The sequence below is a fragment of the Seriola aureovittata genome, chromosome 18, assembly GCF_021018895.1.
Source record: "Seriola aureovittata isolate HTS-2021-v1 ecotype China chromosome 18, ASM2101889v1, whole genome shotgun sequence".
NCBI lineage: Eukaryota > Metazoa > Chordata > Actinopteri > Carangiformes > Carangidae > Seriola > Seriola aureovittata.
In genome coordinates, this window is record NC_079381.1 from 23,550,610 (window position 1) to 23,574,072 (window position 23,463).

The 23,463-nt window shown below is 42.4% G+C and overlaps 1 protein-coding gene across 2 annotated transcripts; it reads left to right on the plus strand.

Annotated features, from left to right (window-relative positions):
* Positions 1 to 10,953: 10,953 nt before the first annotated feature.
* On the plus strand, positions 10,954 to 22,844 carry septin5b (septin 5b). 2 transcript variants are annotated; one of them, XM_056404360.1, is made up of 11 exons: positions 10,954 to 12,006; positions 14,511 to 14,601; positions 15,909 to 15,995; positions 16,095 to 16,218; positions 17,649 to 17,783; positions 17,866 to 17,983; positions 18,514 to 18,615; positions 19,716 to 19,812; positions 19,923 to 20,058; positions 20,293 to 20,395; positions 20,510 to 22,844. In XM_056404360.1, exons 1-11 carry the CDS (start codon positions 11,950 to 11,952, stop codon positions 20,570 to 20,572), a joined length of 1,113 nt encoding a protein of 370 aa, XP_056260335.1. In that variant the 5' UTR covers positions 10,954 to 11,949; the 3' UTR covers positions 20,573 to 22,844. The 2 variants fall into 2 exon arrangements, with proteins under 2 accessions (XP_056260335.1, XP_056260334.1); XM_056404359.1 differs by having other exon boundaries at positions 10,957 to 12,217.
* The last annotated feature ends 619 nt before the right edge of the window (positions 22,845 to 23,463 follow it).

The window sequence follows — 23,463 nt, forward strand, 5'->3', positions numbered from 1 at the left end:
CGCCAAGTCTTCTCACTTACACAAACGTCAGATTGATAAAACTCACAGGTCAGACAGTGAACGCATCACAGGAATAAAACACATCCACTCCGTCAGAGCATCTGTATCTGCAGACAGAGACGTCAGCTTCCAGAAACAGGTTGAAATGATCGAACCTCATATTTTATCCAAGTGTTATTTTACGCTGCGTTTATGAAATTTAGAGTTTTCTCAGCTGTTTATACGTCCACGCAGGTGACGGCCAGAGCCGCCATATTGTTTTCAGGTTGTTCGTCTGTCTTCAGATTTGGTACAAACATTCACTAGAACCCAAGGAAGAACTGATGGGGATTAAAGGTCAAAGGTCAGACTGCATTTCACTTCCCTTCACTGGACTCAACTAATCTCAGCTCACCACTTCATTTCATCAGACTTCACTAAAGTCAGCTGAACTCCAACTCGTCAGTGTGACCTCACAACACGGATGTTTGATATTCTACCTGACTGGTGATAAACAGGGATGTAGCCTGGAACTAGTCTGAGCGGCGGCGGGATACGACTGTTGTAGTTTCTCATTCTAGTTAATTTTTTACAGTGAAACACTAACGAACACGAGTCAGTAAAATCTTTTAAGTCAAAACTCAAAAATCTGTTTTAGAAAAACCATTTAATTTTTCAAATTTTTTCCACAGCTCCAGTGTGTTTTACATCTTTAATTTGTTTACGTCACTTTTCTGTTGGAGCTGTTTTTTTGTCTTCAACAACACAGACAGAGGCGAACAGGAAGCGCTGCGTGCGGAGGACAAGGCGACCACGTTGACACGCTCCATTGTGCTCCGACCGCGTCGATGAAAAGTGCCCTCAACTCTCTTTTTGTTTGTGTGCTTTAAGTGGAGTCACCACGGAGACGCTCGGCCTGAGGCGACCTAACGTACACATCCTATACATACTGCGGAGTCAGCAGAGCCATGAGGGGAAGCCGAAGCTCACGGAGCAAAGCATGCTGGGTCGTTAAAAAGAGGCAGGAGAGACTAGAGACCAGTTTTTATTTAACTTTGCCTCGTTCAAATTTTGAATTGGATCCCACCCCAAACTTTATTCTTCATCATCATCTTCTTCTTCTTCAAGGAAATTCTGATTAGTTTGAAAATAGCATCCTGTACAGAGCTTTGTGTGTGTGTGTGTGTGTGTGTGTGTGTGTGTGTGTGTGTGTGTGTGTGTGTGTGTGTGTGTGTGTGTGTGTGTGTGTGTGTGTGTGTGTGTGTGTGTTTACTGCAGAGAAAGTCATGCGTGGAGATAAAAGCTGGACCACACCTTCTGTAATTACTCTGCTAATGTGAAAAACTCACAATCTCAATCTGACAGTTTTAGTCTGAGAGCGAGGGATGAATCAGAGCTCGGGGTTATTACTCAGTGATCCTAGAATAAAAAAGGTGAAGCAGTTTCCACCTGTGGAACAAACTTCCTGAACACCTGAGAGCTGCTGAAACTCTCAGGTGAGTTAAATCAGGTGCAACATCTGTTTAATCCTTAACTGCTTGAGTTCCTCTTTCTGTTTTCCTTCTTTTGTTTTTTTTGTCTTTCATCACTGCAGCAAAGAAAAGACTGTGTGTGTGTGTGTGTGTGTGGTGTGTGTGTGTATAGAGGGTGGTTATTTCTGGGCCAACATCACACAGATAAAATAGATTGCATCCGTAGGGAAAATATTCTGTGGTGCATTTGTGTCCATCGGGGAAAAAGAGATTCTGTAGAACTATTTGCCTCAGATTCGAGGCGCTGTTTGGTAGAACGGTGCATATGTAGATGAAAAAAGTTCCTTAATATGTTAATTTTGTATTTTTGTAATTATTCCAGTTTTGTTTTTATTGTTTTTTAATGTAATTTTAAGGTTTTATCTTCGCTTGTGTCTGAACGGTGCAGGATAAACTTCCTTGTCTTGCCCCTGGTGTCAGGCTGTGGCGGGGGGGGTTGCCTGTTGACTGACTTGGATGCCAATGCAGATAAACACAAACAGGGTGGAGGAAGAGCTGGCTGCCAAGATAAAGTCTTTAGTTACTACAACAGGAGTAAACTGAAGCTAAACTGTAAATATTTGGGCTTTTCATGCACATGGAGGTCTGAAAATAACTCGGCCTGGTGCGTATGGATTCATGACTGCGTGTAGTTTGATAATATGAGGCCAAATTTCATGATAGCATTTTCAGATTGAGGACAGAGGTGGCAGGTGGCGGTGCAGCGTGGACGTCAACATGCTGACAAACAACATTCCTGCAGCAAAACACAATCAGCTCCGAGTCTGGAAAGCTCATTAGTGCACGCACACGCACACACTCACACACACGTGCATGTGCAGGAGAGTAAGTCATGATGTCACGTAGTAGGTGAGTGGGTCATAAAAACGGTTTTCCTGTCGGCTCAATAACACGAGCAACGATCTTAATTACAGTCCAGATTGTGGCCGCTGCCAACAGAATGAAACTGTATGAAACAACCGTGTGTGTGTGTGCGTGTGTGTGTGTGCGTGTGCGTGTGCGTGTGTGTGTTGCACGTGTGCACAGCTACATGCGTGTCCTCAGAGAGCCAGATGCTTCCTCCTCTCTTTCTATGGCTCAGTGTTTACAGTTAAACAAAAACTGTTTCCAGCTCCGTGTGAGAGACCGACAGTCTGACACTGAAACACTGAGATTTACCGACGACAGTGAAGTGACATTTTGTTCTGAAGCCTCGGTTTCATTAACTTACTCAACTCAGCTCCAGTTTGACTGGACTTCACTTCACTTCACTTCACCTCATTTCATTTCACTTCCCTTCACATCACTGGACTCAGTTCAACTCAACTAATCTGAGCTCAACACTTCATTTAATTTCCTTTGACTGCACTAAAGTCAGTTCAACTCAATTTGACTGCAGCTTCACTCCACTTCACTTCTCTTCATTCAACTCAATGGATCTCCAACTCCACTTCACTTTACTGGACTCAGCTTGACTCAACTATTCTCAGCTCAACAGAGCTCAAGCTCCACTTCATTGCACTTCATTCATTAAACTCAGCTTCACTTCACTCCACTTCACTTCACTTGACTCAGCTCAGCTCAACGCAGCTCTACTCCACTTCATTTCACTACACTTTTAACCTCAGCCAAACTCAATTCGACTCCACTTTTACTTCCCATAATTTCACTTCACTTCATTCAACTCAGCTGAACTTCATTTCCACTTCAATTCACTTGACTGAGCTTGACTCAACTAATCTCAGCTCAACATAGCTCCAGCTCCACTTCATTTCATTTGACTTCACTAAACTCAGCTAAACTCCGACTCGTCAGTGTGACCTCACAACACGAATGTTTAATAATTTACCTGACTCTGGATAAACCTTCACTTCATTTCACTTCACTTCATTCAACTCAGCTGAACTTCCATTCCACTTTGCTGGATTCAGTTCAACTAATCTCATCTCAACACAGCTCCAGCTCCACTTCACTTCTCTTCACTTCCTCCACACTGCGCTCTCTGAACTCAGCTCTGGCTCCAAAACTAAAAACCACATCTGGTTTGTATTTCATGTGGATATATAATGTAAAATGCACAACTCTGTTATTCTTGAGCAACGTTTTCCTGGGTTTGCTGGTTATGTCAGAGGTGAAACATCCAACACTGAAACACTCCGGTCATGGACACACAGCGGAGGCCATGTGTGTGTGTGTCATTAAATAAAACTTTAATTGTGTGTGGTCACTGAAAACAATGAGACTCATTCATTCACTACAACTTGAACCAGTTAGTGCTTGAAAAGTTGAGAAGAGAGAGAGACTTTAACAAACAACCGTCGTGTGGAAATTCAACAGTTTGAGACTCTTTTCTGTCCTCTCGTCTTCGGTCTCGTCTTCGGTCTCGTCTTCGGTCTCGTCTTCGGTCTCGTCTTCAGTCTCGTGTTGTACCGTGTTGTGTTGCCTGGCGTCGGGCCGTGTGACGCTGACTGACAGCTGCAGCGCTGCCAGGTGACGTGTTGGCGGTGGGTGGGAGGGCTGAGATGCAGCAGTGTTAGGATGTCCTGTCTCTTATCACTTCCCTTCCACTCCATTGTTCTCCCGGCCGCCGGGGATTATTCTCCTCCTTCTTTTCCACATCAACTCTTTTTATTATCCACAATGAAATGTCACCTGCCGTGGGCAGTTTGGCACTTGGAGAGGCGCGAGGCCTTGGCAGATGTCTTTAATGTTGTGTGGGTTTTTGATCGGTATTGTCTGTTGTCAGCAGGAAAATAAGGATTACGCACAGACGTGTTTGGAGGAAGCTGTCTTGGCCGTAACCAACAGAAGTCAGAGATCACACACTTTGCTTTAGTGTTTTCAACACAACACACTGTGGTTAGTGAGTCAACACTGACTCATGTGCTTTAAAAGGACTCTGTATATCTTTGTGTAATAGCTGGTGACATTACTACTTGCATATGTCCTGCTGAAAAGTAAAAGTATGTTGTCACATTGCTGTGACTCAGAGAAAGTCCCTCTTGTGCAAATTGAGACACTGTAGATAAATATCTATCTTGTTTAATTTACACTTTATTTAAAATTAACTTCTCTTTCTTACCCTCAGATTTCTGAATTAGATTGTGTCAAGTATCTACAGATGAACGCTAATGTTAGCTAGTTTCTACCTTTAGCCTTAAGTTACAGCTTAGCTAAGTAATGTTAGCTAGTTTCTACCTTTAGCCTTAAGTTACAGCTTAGCTAGCTAATGTTAGCTAGTTTCTAACTTTAGGTATGGTTTAGCTAAGTAATGTTAGCTACTTTCTGACACGTGGTTGTTGTGAGTTAACACTGACCTGTGTGCTGTAAGTGACTGTATATTTTTGTGTCATAGTTGGTGACATTACTGCTTGAATATATCCTGCTCAAAACTAAGTGTTTTGTCACATTGCTGTGACTCATTGAAAACTATAATATCAGAGGTCAGCGATACCACAAAATTTGGTATTACCACCCCGGGATCATTATTCGAGTTTCCATCCAAATGTATCATAAATGTTTGACCAAATTATCTGAAAATCTGCAAAAGAAAATCCAAATTTCTGCCTGTTTCCATCCACTACTGATGTGCAAATATTAGGATTGGTGCATGAAGAATGAGATCCACCAGCCGTTTATCTTCATATTGTGTTTGCAGGGAGATAAACGTGGCCGTATAAACCATGGATCATAACACAGCACATTCAGTGTAATTAGCCGTTGTCAACACAGAATTATTACTTTAATGAGCTGTTGACTCAGAGTGGAGGAAATCCCAGCACTAGAAAGTCATCGACCTGCCCTGATAAAAGATAAATGTTTTGTTTTTACTTGCTTTAATGTCCATCGTCCTCCTCTTCCTCTGGTGACTAATTCCACCTGCTCTAACAAACAACGGACGTGGCACAGTCATTTAGCTCTGGGCTCAGAGCGCCATTGTAGCACAGTCATCCTGTGTGATTTCAGCTCCTCACTTTCATTATGAGGCCACTGACGCTTTATTCATTATCCAGTTATTCCTCAGATGAAGCTTTAATCTTATTTATTACAAAACATCAGAAAACAGGAAAAAGAATCTCATCATTATTTCCAAAATATCAAAGTGACGTCTTCAGATGGTTTTCTTTCTCTCACCCAAACATATTCAGTCGATAGTGAAATACTTCATCTGAGCAACTACTGAATACAATAATCATTTCAGCTTTAATGGTAATTCATGTTAAAAACATCATGTCCTCAGCTGAACTTTAACAACTTTATGTAACATTTCAGTTTTCATTTGTGTTGGTGAATCGTCCGTGTGAGGGACAAATGAAGTCTATTATTGAAGTCTATTATTCCACCAGCCCGTACGTGTTTTTACATTAACACTTTACTTGAAGTTCAGTGGCTGATAAATGTTTAATAAATGGTCTTAACACAATATAATGAAGTTGGAAGCAGATATAAGGAACAGGGTTTAGTCTTTCACCTTTATAATAATCACCCTCTTTGTTTTCCCTCAGGAATTCAGGAGTTTTACCTGTTGGATCATTGAACGTCTTTAATGGTGATTTATTATCTCTTTATATTATCATCACATGTCAGATATTATCTGCTAACAGGATTATAGATGTTGACATAAACACTTACAACTGCATATTAGTGTGTTATAAACCACTTACTACATGTGTAAATGCTAAGTAGGGAGACTTAAAGTTAGGTGACACAGTTTTTACCCATCAGCGTTAACAACAGACGCCATGTTTTTTTCCAACAGGATGAAGAACCAGTTTGTGTTGATTCTGACCTGCAGCTGCTGCAGGAAGAGACGCTGTGTTTCTATTATATGTGCTGTCACAGAGACACACTGTACACGCTCATAATACATGTGAACATGTCACTGAACATGGAGGTTAATTGGTCCGTCGATGTCGCCCCGAGGTTCGTCCCAGCCATCCTGTTTACAAGCGACCTCAAAATGCTGTGTGCGTCAGATCATGAATATGTGTCTGTTGTCCAGTTCAGACAGGATCAGCATCACGGGGGGGGGGGGGGGGGGGGGGGGGTTTACAACCCTGGTGAAATCACAGGATATAATAACAGAGGTGGACACTCAGCAGGACAAAGCCTAAAGACAGAGGAAAGCCTCCACCGGGGGGCGTCAGATACAGATTCTGTGTGAGGTGAGTTGGACCATAAACGCTTCACAACCACCTTTTCAAAGTGTTTCCACTGGAGAATTCCTTTAATTCCCTCCCGGCCTCGTCACCCGTCCTCTCTGCCGTCCTCTCTGCCGTCCCTCAGCTGCATCAGTATGGACTTGTTCTGATTTCCGGAGCCATTTTCCCGCCCTATCTCTGCCATCGGCTCATTTCCTGTGTAACGGCCCCATTTCCTGTCTCTGTGGAGCACAATCAGAGAGATAACACAAGTGCCACACTAAATCACCTTTTTTCTGCTTGTTTCTCTTTCTATTCCTGGTCTCTGCACGTCTCCGTCCTCCTCCGCTGTTCCTCTCTGCGTCCTGCTCTCTGCCCTTTCATTCATATCCAATTGTGAAGTTTTTTAGCCACTTGGAGGTCGTCAAACATTTGTGTGACAAATGAAAAATGAGTTCTGTGTTATCTCCTTCACTCGTGTCCTCTCCGTGTGTTCATCCTTGGCGTTTTGACCCGTAGGTTTCCTCAGAGAGCTGGGAACATCACAACCTGATGCATATTCCCAGACGTAAGCAGAATTCTTTGATTTGATTATTTTTTTCTTGGTATTCCTGCAGAACAAATAAAAACATTTAACTCCTTCCTCCCTCCCTCCCTCCCCTGCTCCCATTGTTCCTCTCCCAGTGAAAAAGAGAGAAGTTCTGGCTCAGAACAATAAGCGCTTCCTCCTGCGCGGTGGCGTGCTCGACGGCGGCCGAGGAATCGATGCGGAGCACATGTGATGGGCTATTGTACGGCGCTGAGCTCAGGCCTTCCTGCGTTAGCCTGTTTCCCAGCTGAAGTCATTGTGTGACCTTGAGCTGCATCTCTGTCTGTGGACAGGAAACGCTGGTGTTACACACTGATGTTCTCACATGGGTAAAGTACACACACACATGCCAACACTGCCTCCGACAAATACTGGTTACATCTAAACAAGAAGCTTTGCTGGGAAACGTGAGCTGTGACTGGATCATGTGCTTTGAATGAATGAAGCTACTTTCATGATCAGCAGTTAAATGATGCTGGAGTCACCACAGGTGGATGTTGTTTGTTGTCTGTGAAAGTTTTACTGATGCGTTCAATGTGTTTGTAACTTGCCAAATAAGGAGAGACTTTTATTTAAAGGTGGTGAAGTATAGGAAACCCCCAGCGTCTGAACTCCGGGGCTGATGGGAAGGAGCGAGGCTGGAGATCTGATGATTGAGGCAAACACCTGAAGTCAGCTGATGATGAGAAGTCAGGTGAGAGAGCCAGAGAGGATTGTGAATGAACGAGTCGTGAAGATTGAACTCATGCTGAGTTTCAGGAATTAACAACATCAGTTTCTCACGATGTAAATATGAAACATGATCCTGTCGCAATTATGTTTCCTCCAAATCCTCCCAGCAACAAACATGTGGTCGATGGTCGCAGGTAAAATGGCACAAGCCAATCAAAACAAAGCACTTGTGAAAAGACAGACGGAGAATTTAAAATAGAGAAAGAGAAAAACATAAGATTCCTCAAATCAAAAAGCTGAGGTTTATACGAACCAGTGAATTATACAGACGGTGACGAGCTGAAGGAAAAACCTGAGAACTGAGCAGAGAAGCAGGATGAGTCCCGCTGGGTGGGAGGGGTCACTGATGGTGTAATGAGTCACCTGACCTCAGTCCACCTGGGAAACGTCCAGCGGCGGCGTGTTCTCGCCCACACGGGTCAGACTCTGCAGAAACCTGCTGCTCTGCGTCCAACGACAGATCTGTTGACCTGACGACCTTTACAGCTGCTGCAGAACACGTTCTCAATCAATCAATCAATCAATCAGTCAATCAATCAATCAATCAATCAATCAGACTTTATTTGTACAGCACTTTTCATACAAACAATGTAACACAAAGTGCTTAATAAAAGCAATAAAAAAACAACCTCCCCCTTCCCCTCACACACACACACACACACAGAAGAATAAATGACCCAGTAATAAATAAAAACCATAAGAATAAGACAATAATAACAGGAAGTGAGGAAACACTACAAGAGGAGATTTATTAAAGTGAGTAAAACCAGAAATAACAGTAGTGTATTAAATGGAATGGCTGCTGAGGACGAGCCTGACGCTCCGATGAGGATGATGATGTTTGGATGACAGTTCTCAGCTGACGGGGATTAAACCTCTAAACTCTGTATTACATTACGTCTTGGCCCCGGGGCCAAACGGCTCATGTTAATCCCACTTTATTACATCCAGGCCTCCGCGGCTCCGAGCCGCCAGTCCTGCATGAATTATGATTAACGAGCAGTTGTGTTGTTTTGTTGGTGTGCAGAGGTCACAGTGATCCTGACCCCCCCCCTCCCTCGGTGATGTTGGGGGTGGGAAGGTCACTCCTCATTGTCTGACCCCCCCCCCCCCCACCACCATCACCCCACCACCCGTGCAGCCAGCGCAGGAAACAGTCGGTTACAGCACCCTGCCCCCTCCCTCCCTCCCACTCCGGCGCTCTCATCATTGTTTCCCTGCTGGCTCCTCCCCCCGCAGGTATCTGTCAGCAGGTGATTGGTTTTGGATTCAGGTCAAATGCCAACAACCTTTTTTTCTTACTGAGTAATTAAAGAGAAAATGTTTGATCCAGTTCAGTTCAGTTCAGTTTGTCAAACATCTCTGTTTATACCTGAAATGAATCGTTGTGTAATATTAATACTTGTCGTGATGAACACACCTGCTGTAGGAGCAAATATTCTTTCTTCTTATTGGATTTTCTACGACACAAAAAGTTCCATTAAAGTAGATTTTTTGTGACTGTAACGGGACGAGTCTGTGAAGTGCAGCACAAACACATGAATAATGTTGTAGAAAAAGATGCAGCTAATATCAAACACTACGTACATGTTGGTCACAAAGTAATCAATAAAAATGAATATTTCAAACCCTCTGGAAGAACAGCAGCTCCTCTGCATGTGCAACAGGGGGAAAAAAAAGTTTCCATGTTTTATCAAATTTGGCGAATGAACCGATTATATTTCATCTCGTTTTATTTTCCATTTTAACAAAGTGAAGGAGCAAATTTTCAGAATGAATCGCTGCTGCGTTTCTGTAATTGACCTGCACTCGTTCACAGCAGTGACGTTTCTTAAGGAGGAGACACAGTGAGAACGTGAGCTGTGACGTCATGTCGACTCCTTAATTACACAATGAGGGAAAGCGTGTTAACTCTTTTGTTTCCGGTTCTCTGCATGTAGCTGCAAAGTATTTACAGAGTTTTATTTATTTCTTCTTCTTCTTCTTCTTCTTTCCTCCAGCTGTTCTCCACAGTCTTCTTCTCCAGGAAGCAGTAAATATTCAACTGCTACCTGATGCAGTAAAATGACGCTGTAAGTGGCAGGTTGTATTAACAAGTGATGATGTAAGATATAGATGCATGGACATGAGGCATTATGGGTAGAGTACATATGTTTGTCACCAGCTTCTATTCTGGGTGGCATTTCACACAGAGTCGGACAATGCTGCATTGTTGTTGCAGATTTTCCTTAAAACACTGAGTTCCTACAGGATGTGTGTGTAGATGTGTGTGTAGATGTGTGTGAGATGTGTGTGGAGATGTGTGTGGAGATGTGTGTGGAGATGTGTGTGGAGATGTGTGTGGAGATGTGTGTGTAGTGGAGATGTGTGTGGAGATGTGTGTGGAGATGTGTGTGTAGATGTGTGTGTAGATGTGTGTGGAGATGTGTGTGTAGATGTGTGTGGAGATGTGTGTGTAGATGTGTGTGTAGATGTGTGTGTAGATGTGTGTGGAGATGTGTGTGTAGATGTGTGTGGAGATGTGTGTGTAGATGTGTGTGTAGATGTGTGTGTAGATGTGTGTGGAGATGTGTGTGGAGATGTGTGTGGAGATGTGTGTGGAGATGTGTGTGGAGATGTGTGTGTAGATGTGTGTGTCGATGTGTGTGGAGATGTGTGTGGAGATGTGTGTGTAGATGTGTGTGTAGATGTGTGAGGGCACGAAGGTGTGTGATGTGAGTGAGTAAATAAATAAAGCTTTCATCTCTACGCCAGCGGATAACTCTCAAATACTTTCTTAAACTTATGTAAAACCCGTCGGCTCTGTTCAGGCCGGTCTTATGTTGATGTGTGGCCTTTTTAAATTATGGATTTATTGGAATATAGATCAACTTTTTGTCTGTGGAAAAAAACTCAGATGGTACAAAAAGTGTCTCAGATTATCACAACGCACCGAAACTATTTTCACCTGCAGTTAAATAAAAAGCTCCCGATCTGGTGACACTGGCGTTTAATAAACAGCTTCAAATTCCTCGACATGTAATTCAAAGTAGATTTAAGCATCGACACAGTCTTATGTAACAATCAATAACATTGTTTTCAATCTATTTTTAAATCCTAATCTGGAGGCAAGGGACAGACCCTCACCAATCAATCAATCAATCAATCAATCAATCAATCAATCAATCAATCAATCAATCAATCAATCAATCAATCAAACTTTATCAGTACAGCACTTTTCATACAGGTGAGTTCAAAGAGCTTCACAGACTGATGAGCTGAAAAAGAAAAGGTCAAATCAAGTAAGAAAGCGACAATGAGACACAATAAAATAGATTTAAAAAGCTGTAATAACATAATAATATAAGAAAATGAACGATAAAAGAACAGATAATAGAATAAAATAGATTTTACAACAAAATTACTATAAAATAAGTGAGTGAAATGGCTGAAGACTGAAGAGGAATGTTTTCATGAAAGAGTCAGACCTTCATTTTGTGATTTTACACACTAACATTATTGAGGGTAAATTAAACATTCAGCTGCTGAATTTCAGAAAATTGACATTAAATTCAGTTCAACTACAAGATTTCTTTTAATCTCCAACTGTTTATTTGTTCTGAGCTTCAGTTTCAGAAACACTGAGACACTGAATCATGTATTTCAGTAGAAACTGTCCTGTTCTTCCCGTGCACTTTGTTCCTCTTGTTAAACAGATCTATATCGTGCTGTTCTTTGAGCTGTGCTGCCGCCTGCTGGTGATTCACATGAACTGCAGCCGCTGCTGCTAATAAAAACGCTCCCGGTCAGAAACCACAGCTCAGAACCTTTCGTGCAAAATCCCACGACTGAAAGACAGAGAAGGAGATTTTCCTTTAATTTCCTGCTGTGATTGAGATGAATCTCTGAGCTGCTGCTGGAGCATCTTCCCGCCGCGGCGGTGTGATATCTTCAGGCTCCAGACCCGCCCCGCCCCTTCCACCCAGTTCGGACGCATTCTCCTCCCAGTGAGTCCAAGATGACGGCCAACAGCAGGTACAAGAGCCGCGCGCCCCGCTCAGGTAAGCCCCTGCAGGTGATTCATAAACCTACCGCGTGTCACAGCTGCTCGGTTAATCGATCAGACATCGATTGATGAACCTCCAGAAATCCACATTGTGTGTTTTCTTGTTTTTTTTTTTATTACTATCGTCCTTCCTCCGGGTGTTTTCTCCCGCTGCAACCGGTGATGTGGCTCCTCTGCTCGGACTGACGCCTCCTGGAATCCGCCTGCAGATGATGGAGAGGTAAGAGACGCAGCAGACAGTGTGTGTGTGTGTGTGTGTGTGTGTGTGTGTGTGTGTGTGTGTGTGTGTGTGTGTGTGCGTGTGTGTGTGTGTGTGATGATGACTCTTAAAAAATAAAAGCCCCCCTGCTGTGTCGCACCTGCACGACTCAAACAGCTGTTACAGATGTGACCCTGGTCAGTCATCACAAGCCTCCTGCCTTATCTCTACTCATCATCATCTAACATCTGTGCACATCTGTCAACATGATTGTAGCGCTGGAGCAGTTAGTGGACTAATCCATCAGTCGATCAACGGAACATTAATGAGCAGTTAGTTTCATAATTGATGACACATATTAATTGGCTCCAGCTGATTTCATGCTGTTAATCATCATGTATGACTTTTTATTTTATTTTGACTAATCGATCGATTGTTTCGTCGATTAAATGTCAGAAAATAGTGGAAAATGATCATTAAAATGTCTTTGTTTTATTCAAAAATCACTTATCAAGTATCTGTTGATCAACTGATCGATTAATGGTTGTCAATAATTGTCAGATATTAAATATGTCATGTTTAAAAGAAGATGTGGAACATTTCCATCTGTGTGAGTGATGCAGCATCAATAAAGAAAACATGGAGTCATGCTGTTTGAATGTTTGTGGAGACGTGATGCAGCTGAAACGACTTTAATTGATTCACCAGTTAAAACAACATCTTCAGGTGTATTTTTCTGGTCCAGCTAAAGAGACAAAACCCCAAAATATTCAGTTTATAATTGATTTGCATCTGATGCAGCGAAGCTTCTTATTGAAGAAGCGAGAATCAGAGAGAGTTTGTTATTTTTGCTTTAAAAAAAAAAAGACTCAAAACGTTAAAAAATGATGAAAATATTTCCTAATGAATTTACTTTTCATCATCTACTTGCTTTGGCTTTAAAGTATATGATGTAATAATGTAGGAAAGTGTGGAATAAGCTGATCTGTTTAGCTGCTTAAGGTCAGAAAAACCTCCCACACACAACGTCTCCTCACAGCTTCCAGTGCGAACATCTTTATTTTCAGACGTATGGAGCGGTTTCATAATGTTTCCCAGCTCTGTGTTTTCGTGGCGTGTTGCACGGCGGCGGCGGCGGCGCTGAGGCTGAGTCAGTGGACGCAGACGCAGACGCAGCGAGCTGTTAGCCTGCAGACTGCATGTGTGTATTTTTGTGATGTGTGTGTGGGCGTGACAAGCGAACGCATCCGCAGACAAAATGTCAATATGGAAGCAATACTGAAGAGGAACACACACACACACACACACACACACACACACACACACACACACACACTGAACACCCCCACACCTCCATGTACACAGCTCCTTAGTCACTCCCTAAGTAGATCCCTCTAATGCACTCTGCATTACATTTGGTATTAAAAGCTCTGTGTCCTCAAGTGGAAATGTTTGGGAGAATCTAATGCGGGACGAGGGAGCTGCACTTTTATCACATCACACACCAGCTGTCTCGGCTTTGTCCTGCTCCTCTGGTTTTAAATTACATTATATTCTTTTTTAAATATCACTGTCCTGCTGCTCAGATAATAAGTTCAGTGATTATTGATTTAGAACTTGAATTTGTTGTTACGTCTGTCAGGTTTTTGTCAGGATTGTCCAGCTGAAAACAACAACAGTTTCTTCTCATATGATTTAATCAATTATCACGACCTGCACACACACACACACACACACACACAGGGGCCTACAGGGCACAGGCCCCAGGGCCCGGAGGCTCAGAGCCTCTGTGTGAAGTGACTGTTTGTATTTCCTGTTTGAAAGTGACAGAGTTCAGATAAAAGACAAAGACAGAGAAAAGTGTTCGAGCGAGATGAAAGAAGAAGAATACCCTGAATGAAATGTTTTATTCTAAGGCTTTTGTTTTGAAGGAACTGGATCGAGTAGTTTCCTGCTGACTTTTTCGCTCCTCATGTTCAGATGTACATCCATGTCTCTGTTCGCCCCTCCCCTCCCCTCCCCTGCCCTCCCCTCCCCCCTCCCTCGGTGGCTGCCTGCCACACTGTATTATGAATACTCTGTGAGGCCGAGCGCTCGGCCTCCACCGTCGCCTTCAATAAAACATGCAAGGAATCATGGGAATGTCCTACTAACACAGCTACTGTACCGCGAAGGAGCAGATCTGACCCAGCAGGCAGTGGGGGTGGGGGGGTGGGGTGGGGGTGGGGGGGTGGGGGGGCAGATTCTCTTACAGCCGCAGGCCGCCGTCACTGCAGCTGCTTTAATGTTTCTTTCTCCTTCTGATTGTTTCCAGGAAAAAGATTACGTTGGTTTCGCGACGCTGCCCAACCAGGTGCACAGGAAGTCGGTGAAGAAAGGGTTCGACTTCACCCTCATGGTGGCAGGTGAGGAGAGGCGTGGCCTCTCTGAGCGCCGGTCCGGCTGATGGCACAGTCTCATCCACGCGTCACGCTTTTGTTCTCGAGTCTTTGTTACATAAAGAGAAAGACTCTCTAACATCACACCTCAGTTTTCACAAATCTCTTGTTTCCTGTGAAAAATGTCTCCGTGTTAAAACCCGAGCGTTCGTCCTCAGGAACCAGATGAGTCACCGCATTATTTTATTACACAACAATATTTAATCACACTCTAAATCCGCCCATTAAATATTCAGAGTGTGACCTCTGCGCAGCCACAATGAAGACTCACATATCTGAGTTCACCAAAACCACAAAACCATGTCAACGATTCCGACAGCGATCTGACGGCTCATGTTCAGACTCTCAGTCCGTTTCTCTCGTTGTTATCGAGTCTGAAAGGCAGAAAATATCGACGCGATATTTGAGACAAATTGAATTTTTATAAGTGTGTCTCAGTCTGGCAGCTCGGATCAGATTTCACTCGCTCCTGGATCCTGGATGAGTCCGGGCGACGGTGCAGAACGCTTCTGTGAATATAGGTCAGACTTGTAGGTTGCTTTGGAAAGTGTTTATCCATTACTTTTATCTCCTTATGCACACATTTAGCTTTAACTGTTTATCTATTGCTCTTATAATGATTACTTTCAACCATTATTCATCACTTTCAGGTTTTTAATTAGTCCAGCTCCTCTGCTTGCTCAAGACACATCCGCAGTTTTGATTCTCTCGCTGTTTATTTCTTCCTGAACACAAATCTGAAGATATGTCTTTGAATCAAATTGAGTCTTGTGAAGTTTATTTGAGTTGATTTCTGTGTGATTTCCTCTGAAACTGTGAAAGGACAAGTGTCTCTGCTCTACAGCACGTTTTCTACGGTGGCCCGGAGCGGTCAAAACACACGAGCTGCACGAACCAGGCTGGGACGCGCTTGTTGTTCAGTCACAAAGAACTGAACAACAAGTGCGTCTGAACCTGGTCCATCACTTTTTAGTGTCCCCCTGGAAACACTTGCGTTGTGTTATGAGTACGTGTAGGTTGTGTGTTTTCGTGTGTTTTCTGCAGCTGCAGTGCGTTGAGCTTCAGGGCCACCGTACATTTGACATTTCAAACTGACATTTTGTGCAGCAGCTTTAACACGAGCTCCTACAATCATGAAAACGACACGTGTCTCTGTGTGTGGAAGAACAATCACACCATGGAAATACTGAAGTTTAATCTGAAGATGTAAAATCTTAATCTTAATTAGTTTTCAGATAAACGAGGTGGAGTTGACGTGTTGACGTGTGTTACAGGTGAGTCTGGTCTGGGTAAATCCACCTTGGTCAACAGCCTGTTCCTCACTGATCTGCATAAAGACAGAAAACTGCTCAACGCTGAAGGTGAGTCACCGGCCAATCAGACCTCTGCACACAGGTGAGGCCGAGAGCACCTGCAGATGGGGGGGGAGGGAGACGAATGACTTCTGTTTCCTGTTTCAGAGCGAATCAATCAGACGGTCGAGATCACGAAACACACGGTGGACATCGAGGAGAAGGGCGTGAAGCTGAAACTCACCATCGTGGACACGCCGGGTTTCGGAGACGCCGTCAACAACTCCGAGTGGTGAGTGTTTCCTCTGGAGCCTGAGGCCGGGTCAGGAGAAGCAGCTGTGCAAGATCAGACATCAAATCACATTAGATGGAGCTTTCTCTGGTTTTACCTTAAGTGAACTGGCTCCTGAACACAACGCTGATCTGACCCCGCCTCCTCAGCTCCGTCTCTCTCTGTAGTTTCACCCACGTAGAAATAAAAGCTCCGCACGTCTTCTGTTCAGCAGGGAACTGAACAGCTCACACTGCACAGCCTGACAACAGTGAACTGTACTAGTTCTTATGATTCATAAAGAGTAAATGGTGTTATTATACATCGTGGTTCCAAAGCATTGACTTCTGTTTCCTCCAACAAAAGGTTTAAATTTCATGAATATTTCTTGATCATAAACAGAAACTTTTACTTTAATATATTTTTGTTTGTGGTTGTGACGTGTCAGGAGACGTTACACATCTATAAACTACGAGTGCGACGAGCTGTTCAATCCTTCTGGCCCAGGTCTGGCCCATATATACTTCCACATCCGGGCAGAGTCCGGCTGTTATCCTCCGGTACTGACTAACAGCTGGAAGATTTTCTGCACCAGAATCAGTCCAGATGTGGAAGTAGCATCAGACAATCGTGCTGTATATGGGCCAGATCTGGGCCAATACTGGGCCAGAGGGGAACAAGCAACAGATTTATTTTGATGTCTGGGAAGCTTTTTTATTTTTTTTAAATTGGTTAATCCATTCAACAATGTCCTGCTGCTTATCTGGGTCCAGGCCACCTGACAGTAATTGATTGATTAATTCTCCCTCCCTCTGAGGATAATTCAGCTGCTGATAAAAACCTCCTGAACCAATGACGCTGAATCAATTCCCACGAACAACTCCCATGATCCCACGCTGCTTCCAGAGGTCACCAGGGTTGTTTATAGTTTAGATTGAGAGACCCCTAGTGGCTGAAAGTGACATATCGTGTGTTAAAGTCCCTTTAGCTTCAGCAAAACCTGCCAGAAAACCTCTGGACTTTAAATTGTTTCTGATCATCTTATTATGGGCTTTTGTTTGAGTTGCTTTGCCAGTTTCATTTGCTGAGCTACAGTATTGATTTAATCTGATTTCATTAGGACTTTAATTATATTTCTCACCGTCTCCCTGACCCTGTTGTATTGATCTCTCTAAAGTGCCACACGCTGCCTTCACTTGTTGCTTCTGTGTCGTGTTTCACATTAACCGAGGAACAGGATTAGTGTCATGGTTTCTGCAGCATATTTACATAAATAAAAAATGTGTTTCAGAGGAATCTCATCAGGAAATGAGCTGCTGTCTTGAGTTAGCTTGGACTTGTATCCTTGTGTATCCAGTGTGTTTTGAGCATGTGTCAAATGTCAAACTATTCCTTTAAGATAAAGCTAGGTTTATAGTAAAAGCACATGAACATACATGTTTGTGTTGCAGCTGGAAGCCCGTCACAGATTACATCGACCTGCAGTTTGAACAGTACTTCAGAGACGAGAGCGGACTCAACAGGAAGAACATCCAGGACAACAGAGTTCACTGCTGCCTGTATTTCATTCCTCCGTTTGGACACGGGTAACACACACACACACACACACACACACACACGGTGCTTACTGTACGAACACGCATGCATTAAGCTGACGTCGTCCCTCAGGCTTCGTCCGGTCGACATAGAGTTCATGAAGGCGCTGCAGAACAAGGTGAACGTGGTTCCTCTCATCTCGAAGGCCGACTGCCTCACTCCCAGCGAGATCAAGAAACTCAAAGAGCGGGTGAGGCCACAAACCATCCGTACATTTTAATATTAAGATGAAGATTTAAGTCAATATATAAACATATTTCCCCAAATAATGAACTTTTCCTTTAAAATTATGCTGATTTCTTTTTCTCGACTTCTGCTCAGTATTTTTTATTCCCAAAAATAAACGTGTTTTCTACGTTAAATCCTGTATTTGAATAGAAATAAAAATGTGTAGAATAATAGATTCAGTATCAGTTCAACACATGAGCTTTACTTTAACCATCAGTAAATATATTGATCCTCTGACCTGAGTTGACGGGGAAAAGATTATGGAACTAAGAGTTGAGCTTCATTAGATCTGGATCCATCTTCAGCTGGTTTCACTGTGAATGACTCAGACGTTTCTCCACAGAGATTTTATCTCTGTGGTCAAACGTCTCTTTAAAGCTCTCACACAGGCCAGTGACCTCCGGCTAAAATCCAGCACTCAGTGGGAGGGTGTGTGTGTGTGTGTGTGTGTGTGTGTGTGTGTGTGTGTGTGTGTGTGTGTGTTTCTTCCAGCTGAGGGAAGAGATAGATAAATATGGGATAAAGATCTACCAGTTCCCTGACTGCGACTCAGATGAAGACGAGGAGTTCAAGCGGCAAGATAAAGAGCTGAAGGTGAGTCGAACACATCCTCCATCACTTCTGATCGTTGTGGTGTTTAACAGGTTTGTTGCTTCAGTACTTTAGTATTATAATTTATTTACTACTTTATTCCTCTTCACTACATTTAAGAGGGAAATATTGAGCGTTTTACTCACAGCTGCAGCTACGAGTTATTTTACAGATTAAAACTTTATGTACAACAATAAAAGACAAACATGATGTACAGCTTTACATATGACTACACATCTGCACAGCCAGAAATACTGAGGTCATAAATGTAGATGTCGCCGAGCGTCGTCTCACCGGCCAAAAACATTCTCGTTTTTTTACCCTCTCATTTAAATGTTTCAGTGAGTTGTGTTGTTTTCTGTTTCAAGTCACGATAAGAGAAAATGCAGATGTAGCACTGATAGCTAATCTAAACCTACGTTAGTGTTTGTGTAGTTAGCATCTTTTCGTGGCGCCTCAGCGGCTCAGCTGGTAGAGCATGTACCGCAGGCCATGGGTTTGAGTCTCTCTCTCTGCCTGACTTTCCTGTCGCTCTCTCTCACTGTGCTTTCACAATAAAGGCAAAAGTGCCCAAAAATAGTTAGCATCTTTTATTGTAGTTTTATTGTAGTTAGCATCTTTTCAGAATGGATAGCATAGTTAGCATCTTTTCAGAACGGTTAGCGTAGTTAGTATCTTTTTAGAATGGTTAGCGTAGTTAGCATCTTTTCAGAACGGTTAGCGTAGTTAGCATCTTTTCAGAACAGTTAGCATAGTTAGCATCTTCTCATAACAGTTAGTGTAGTTAGCATCTTTTTAGTAGGGTTAACATAGTTAGCATCTTTTTTTAGAACAGTTAGCGCACTTAGCATATTTTATTTGTTTATCTTGTTTGTTAGCTTGTAACCGGCAGCAGCTGACTCACTGGTAGCGGTTGTGCTAATGCTAACTCTGTCTCTCTGTACTGACAAAGGTTCAGGTATAAATTAGACACTCAGTCATGGTGTTGACTGACTGTTTCTGTCATCATATGTCTTGTATTGTATAAAAACATCATTGATCGTTGATCGGTGGTATCAATAGCACCTTCAGTAGGGGATCAGAGTGTTTGCGTTCCTCTGCAGGAGAGCTCTCCGTTCGCAGTGATCGGCAGCAACACGGTGGTCGAAGCCCGAGGTCAGAGGGTGAGGGGGCGGCTCTACCCCTGGGGCATCGTGGAGGGTAAGATACTCTCTCTCAGATGGACCGTTTTTTCTTTTCTGCTCTCTGCGGCGTTACCATGACAACGCTAATCGCCAGTAATGCCGATGTAAATCTCTTCCCGCGCGCAGTGGAGAACCCGTCCCACTGCGACTTCGTGAAGCTGAGGACCATGCTGATAAGAACCCACATGCACGACCTGAAGGACATCACCAGCGACTGTCACTACGAGAACTACAGAGCGCAGTGCATCCAGACCATGACCAGGTGTGTGTCCCTGAACTGCACCTTGTTTTCTCTTCACCGTGGCCTTTTGTGAAGAAACGCACTCACTAGTTTAACACACCACAAAATAAATAAAGACACAGGAAAACTTCTGTGTTTAGTTGTCGAAGCTTTCACCTGCTCCTGTGTTAGGGTTAGGGCTCACTGTGACTCTCAGCATCTCAAAGTAAACCAGTGTGTTGTTGTTGTTGTTGTTGTTTATCTGTGATGTCACAGTAAGATGAACGCAGATAAGCGGGTGGAGAGCCCCCTCCCCATCCTGCCTCTGTCCACTCCGGACGTGGAGACGGAGAAACTCATCAAAATGAAGGACGAAGAGGTGAGAGAAGAAAACCAGCAGGAGGTGTTACATCACCGAGACGCTGATGTGAATCCATGACCCAGATGTGATATTATGTAACCCCCCCCCCCCCCCCCCCCTTCTCCTCTGCAGCTAAGGAGGATGCAGCAGATGCTCCAGAAGATGCAGCAGCAGATGCACGAGCAGGACCTGTGACCTGTGACCTCTGACCTCTCGTGTTACACCTGTGACCTTTACACCTTTTTATTTAGGAGACAAACTGACAGAAGATCAAACACACAGCACCAACATAACCCCTCACTGAAGCCAAAAAACCTTTTAGATGATCACAGTAGATACTTCACCTGGTCACAGAGAAACGGTAGATGAAAGAGAGCATGCTGGGAAATGTATTTTAACTTAACTGAAATGTTTCGGCACCTTTCGGAAGGTTTGTTTTTTTATTGCAGTCATCAGCCAAGGGAGTGTCGTTAGGCAATAGAGAGTAGGTTGCACTTCATCACCTTTAGATTTACAACTATGTTTTATACTTTGATACTAAATGAGACTCAAGCACCAAAACCTCAGTTCATGCAGGAGTTCATGAACTGATTGTGTGGAGTGGCACCCAGACTGAAAAGTGGCTGATGGTTTGTCGCTGCTGCTGCAAGTTTCACTGTAAGTTTTAAACAAATTTAGAGAAAAATCTGCAGAAATTATGAATTAATGTGTTTCCCTCCTCTGCTGCTGCTGAAGGAGACGAGGTTATTATAAGATCCAGTCAGAGCTCAGACGATGGAGAACATCAGGAGATCTGACATTTCTGTTTGTTTCATGTGTTAATGTGAGGAAGGTTCCCTCCTCCTCCTCATCACGCCACACACAGCTGATGCTTTTGTCCTTTCACTGGAAGAGACGAGTGATGTTAAAGTCACATGATTCACGTACGTCAACGTTTATTCACTGATTATAAATGCACGTTTACATTTTCTTGCATTTTGATGCACCAACTTTTCCACCTCAGCAAACTAAAAACTTTTTTTTTTTTAATTTTGAGAAGCTTTATGTTTCCACCTTTTTTATTATAATAATAATAATTTTTATTCATTGAGCACTTTTCATACAAGAGATTTTCTCAAAGTGGTTTTAAAATGAAATTAAAAATGAAATAGTAGAATAAAACAAGAAGAACAATGAAAATACACAATTGACAGTAGATGATAAGATATGTAAAATAAAATAAAATAAAAACAGAAACCAGTAAGAAAAGTAAAATATGAGAGAATTAATTAAAAGCCGAATTAGATACGATTTTAAAGAAAATGCTCTTGGCAGGTTTTTCCATAGTTTGGACCATAGTTTAAAAAAAGCTGCGCTGTTTATTTTGTTGTGTGTAAATTTGCGTTTAATTAAAAGCAGAGAGAAGATCGAAGAGCTTGTGAAGGTTTATAAAACAACAGGGAGTCTGCAACATGAGCCGGTGCCAAACCATTAAGAGAGAGATAAAGATACTGGGAGCCAGTGGAGTGACTGGAGGAAGTCATATGATCTCTCTTCCTTGTTTTAGTTAAAAGTCTAGCAGGACTTTCAATTGTCTTTCAATTGACTGCTTCAGAAGAGCAGTTTAAAGATCATTGCAATAATCTGATCTCTTTGGAATAAAAGCAGGAATAAGCTTTTCAGCAGCTTTACGGGATGAGAACGGCCGTACTTTGCAATATTGTTAGAAATTTAGGATTAAAATCCAACAATCTGACTGTTATGACCCACAGCTACAAACCAACCACTCAGACTCAACATGTGTGGGACACTATCAGCCTCTTTTTAATCTGGGTGCTGCAGTAAATGTGTCTGTCTCATGCATTTTAAGAGTTTTTACTCCGCATCAGTGAAAGCCATAAACACACGTGTTCTCCAGACAATCTCCTGCGAGCATGTTTGTTGCGTTCGTGCGCCTAAAAATACAGTGATAATCAGTATTTCTCACAAGTAAAATCCTAAAAATTGATTAAAAATGATATAATAATAATAATGATAATGATAAAAATAAAACTTTTTTTTATATAGCACTTTCAAAATCAGTGTTACTTTAAAACGAGGAAAAAATTAATCTTTCTTCATCTAAAAGTGTATTTTTATGCTAATAGATAAACATGCGTTGACGTTTAACAAAGTTTTTTTTTGATAATTCTGAATTATTTGTTATTTTTTAAATTGACATAACTGTCCTGAATTAATATATTTGCAAAATAACCCTAAACGCTTCGTTTAATACTATTTTTTCAAGAGAACTTGAAGGTTATTGTCTCAAACCCACTGAGGTTCAAGGAAAGACAACTAAAGCAGAAAACATCAAACATCTGGAAGCTTTTTATAGTCAACTTTGTTTAAAAAAAATACATAGTGTATTAGAGGAGGGGAGGAGGAAATGTAACAGATCCCTATAATGTAAAATGAATTCTGTCAATAAACTACTGATTTAAAGCCGCATTGATTATTTATTTCGGCCTCCTGCAGGCAGCAGAACAAGATGTAAACACAAGATTGACATCTCCTTAAAAAGTCTGTATGGTGAATTTGCATTTATATATAACATATAATAATCGTACAGACTTGGAGTTGTGTTTGTGTCCATCTGAAATGAGCAGCCACTGTTATTATGAAAGTGTTGGTTAGTGCAGCTTTAAACTGTGACCACAGATTTCAAGTAGCTTCCTGTAGCAGCAACCACTTATGAGTTAAACTTTTAATTTGTTAAAGAATGAATGGGCCGCTTCCTCTTTCAGAAGTTACATAATCTCCCTTTAAAGGATGATTCTGTGTTTTTGCCTTTGAGTCGCCACATGAGACTGAATTAATGAATTTTTACAAAGTGTTTTGAAGGAAGCCCATGAAACAAGACGAAGAGCTAAAGCCATGCTAGCGGCTACTGTGAGGCTGTAATTGAAGCTAATTGGAGCAAAATGCTAAAGTCAACATGTTAACACGCTCACAGTGACAATACTAACATGCTGATGTTTCGACAGGTTTAAAGCTGCATTCAAACATAATGTTGGCAGAGTGGGAAGAGCCAGAGAAACAGCCTTTATTCTGCTTGTTTGTTCTAA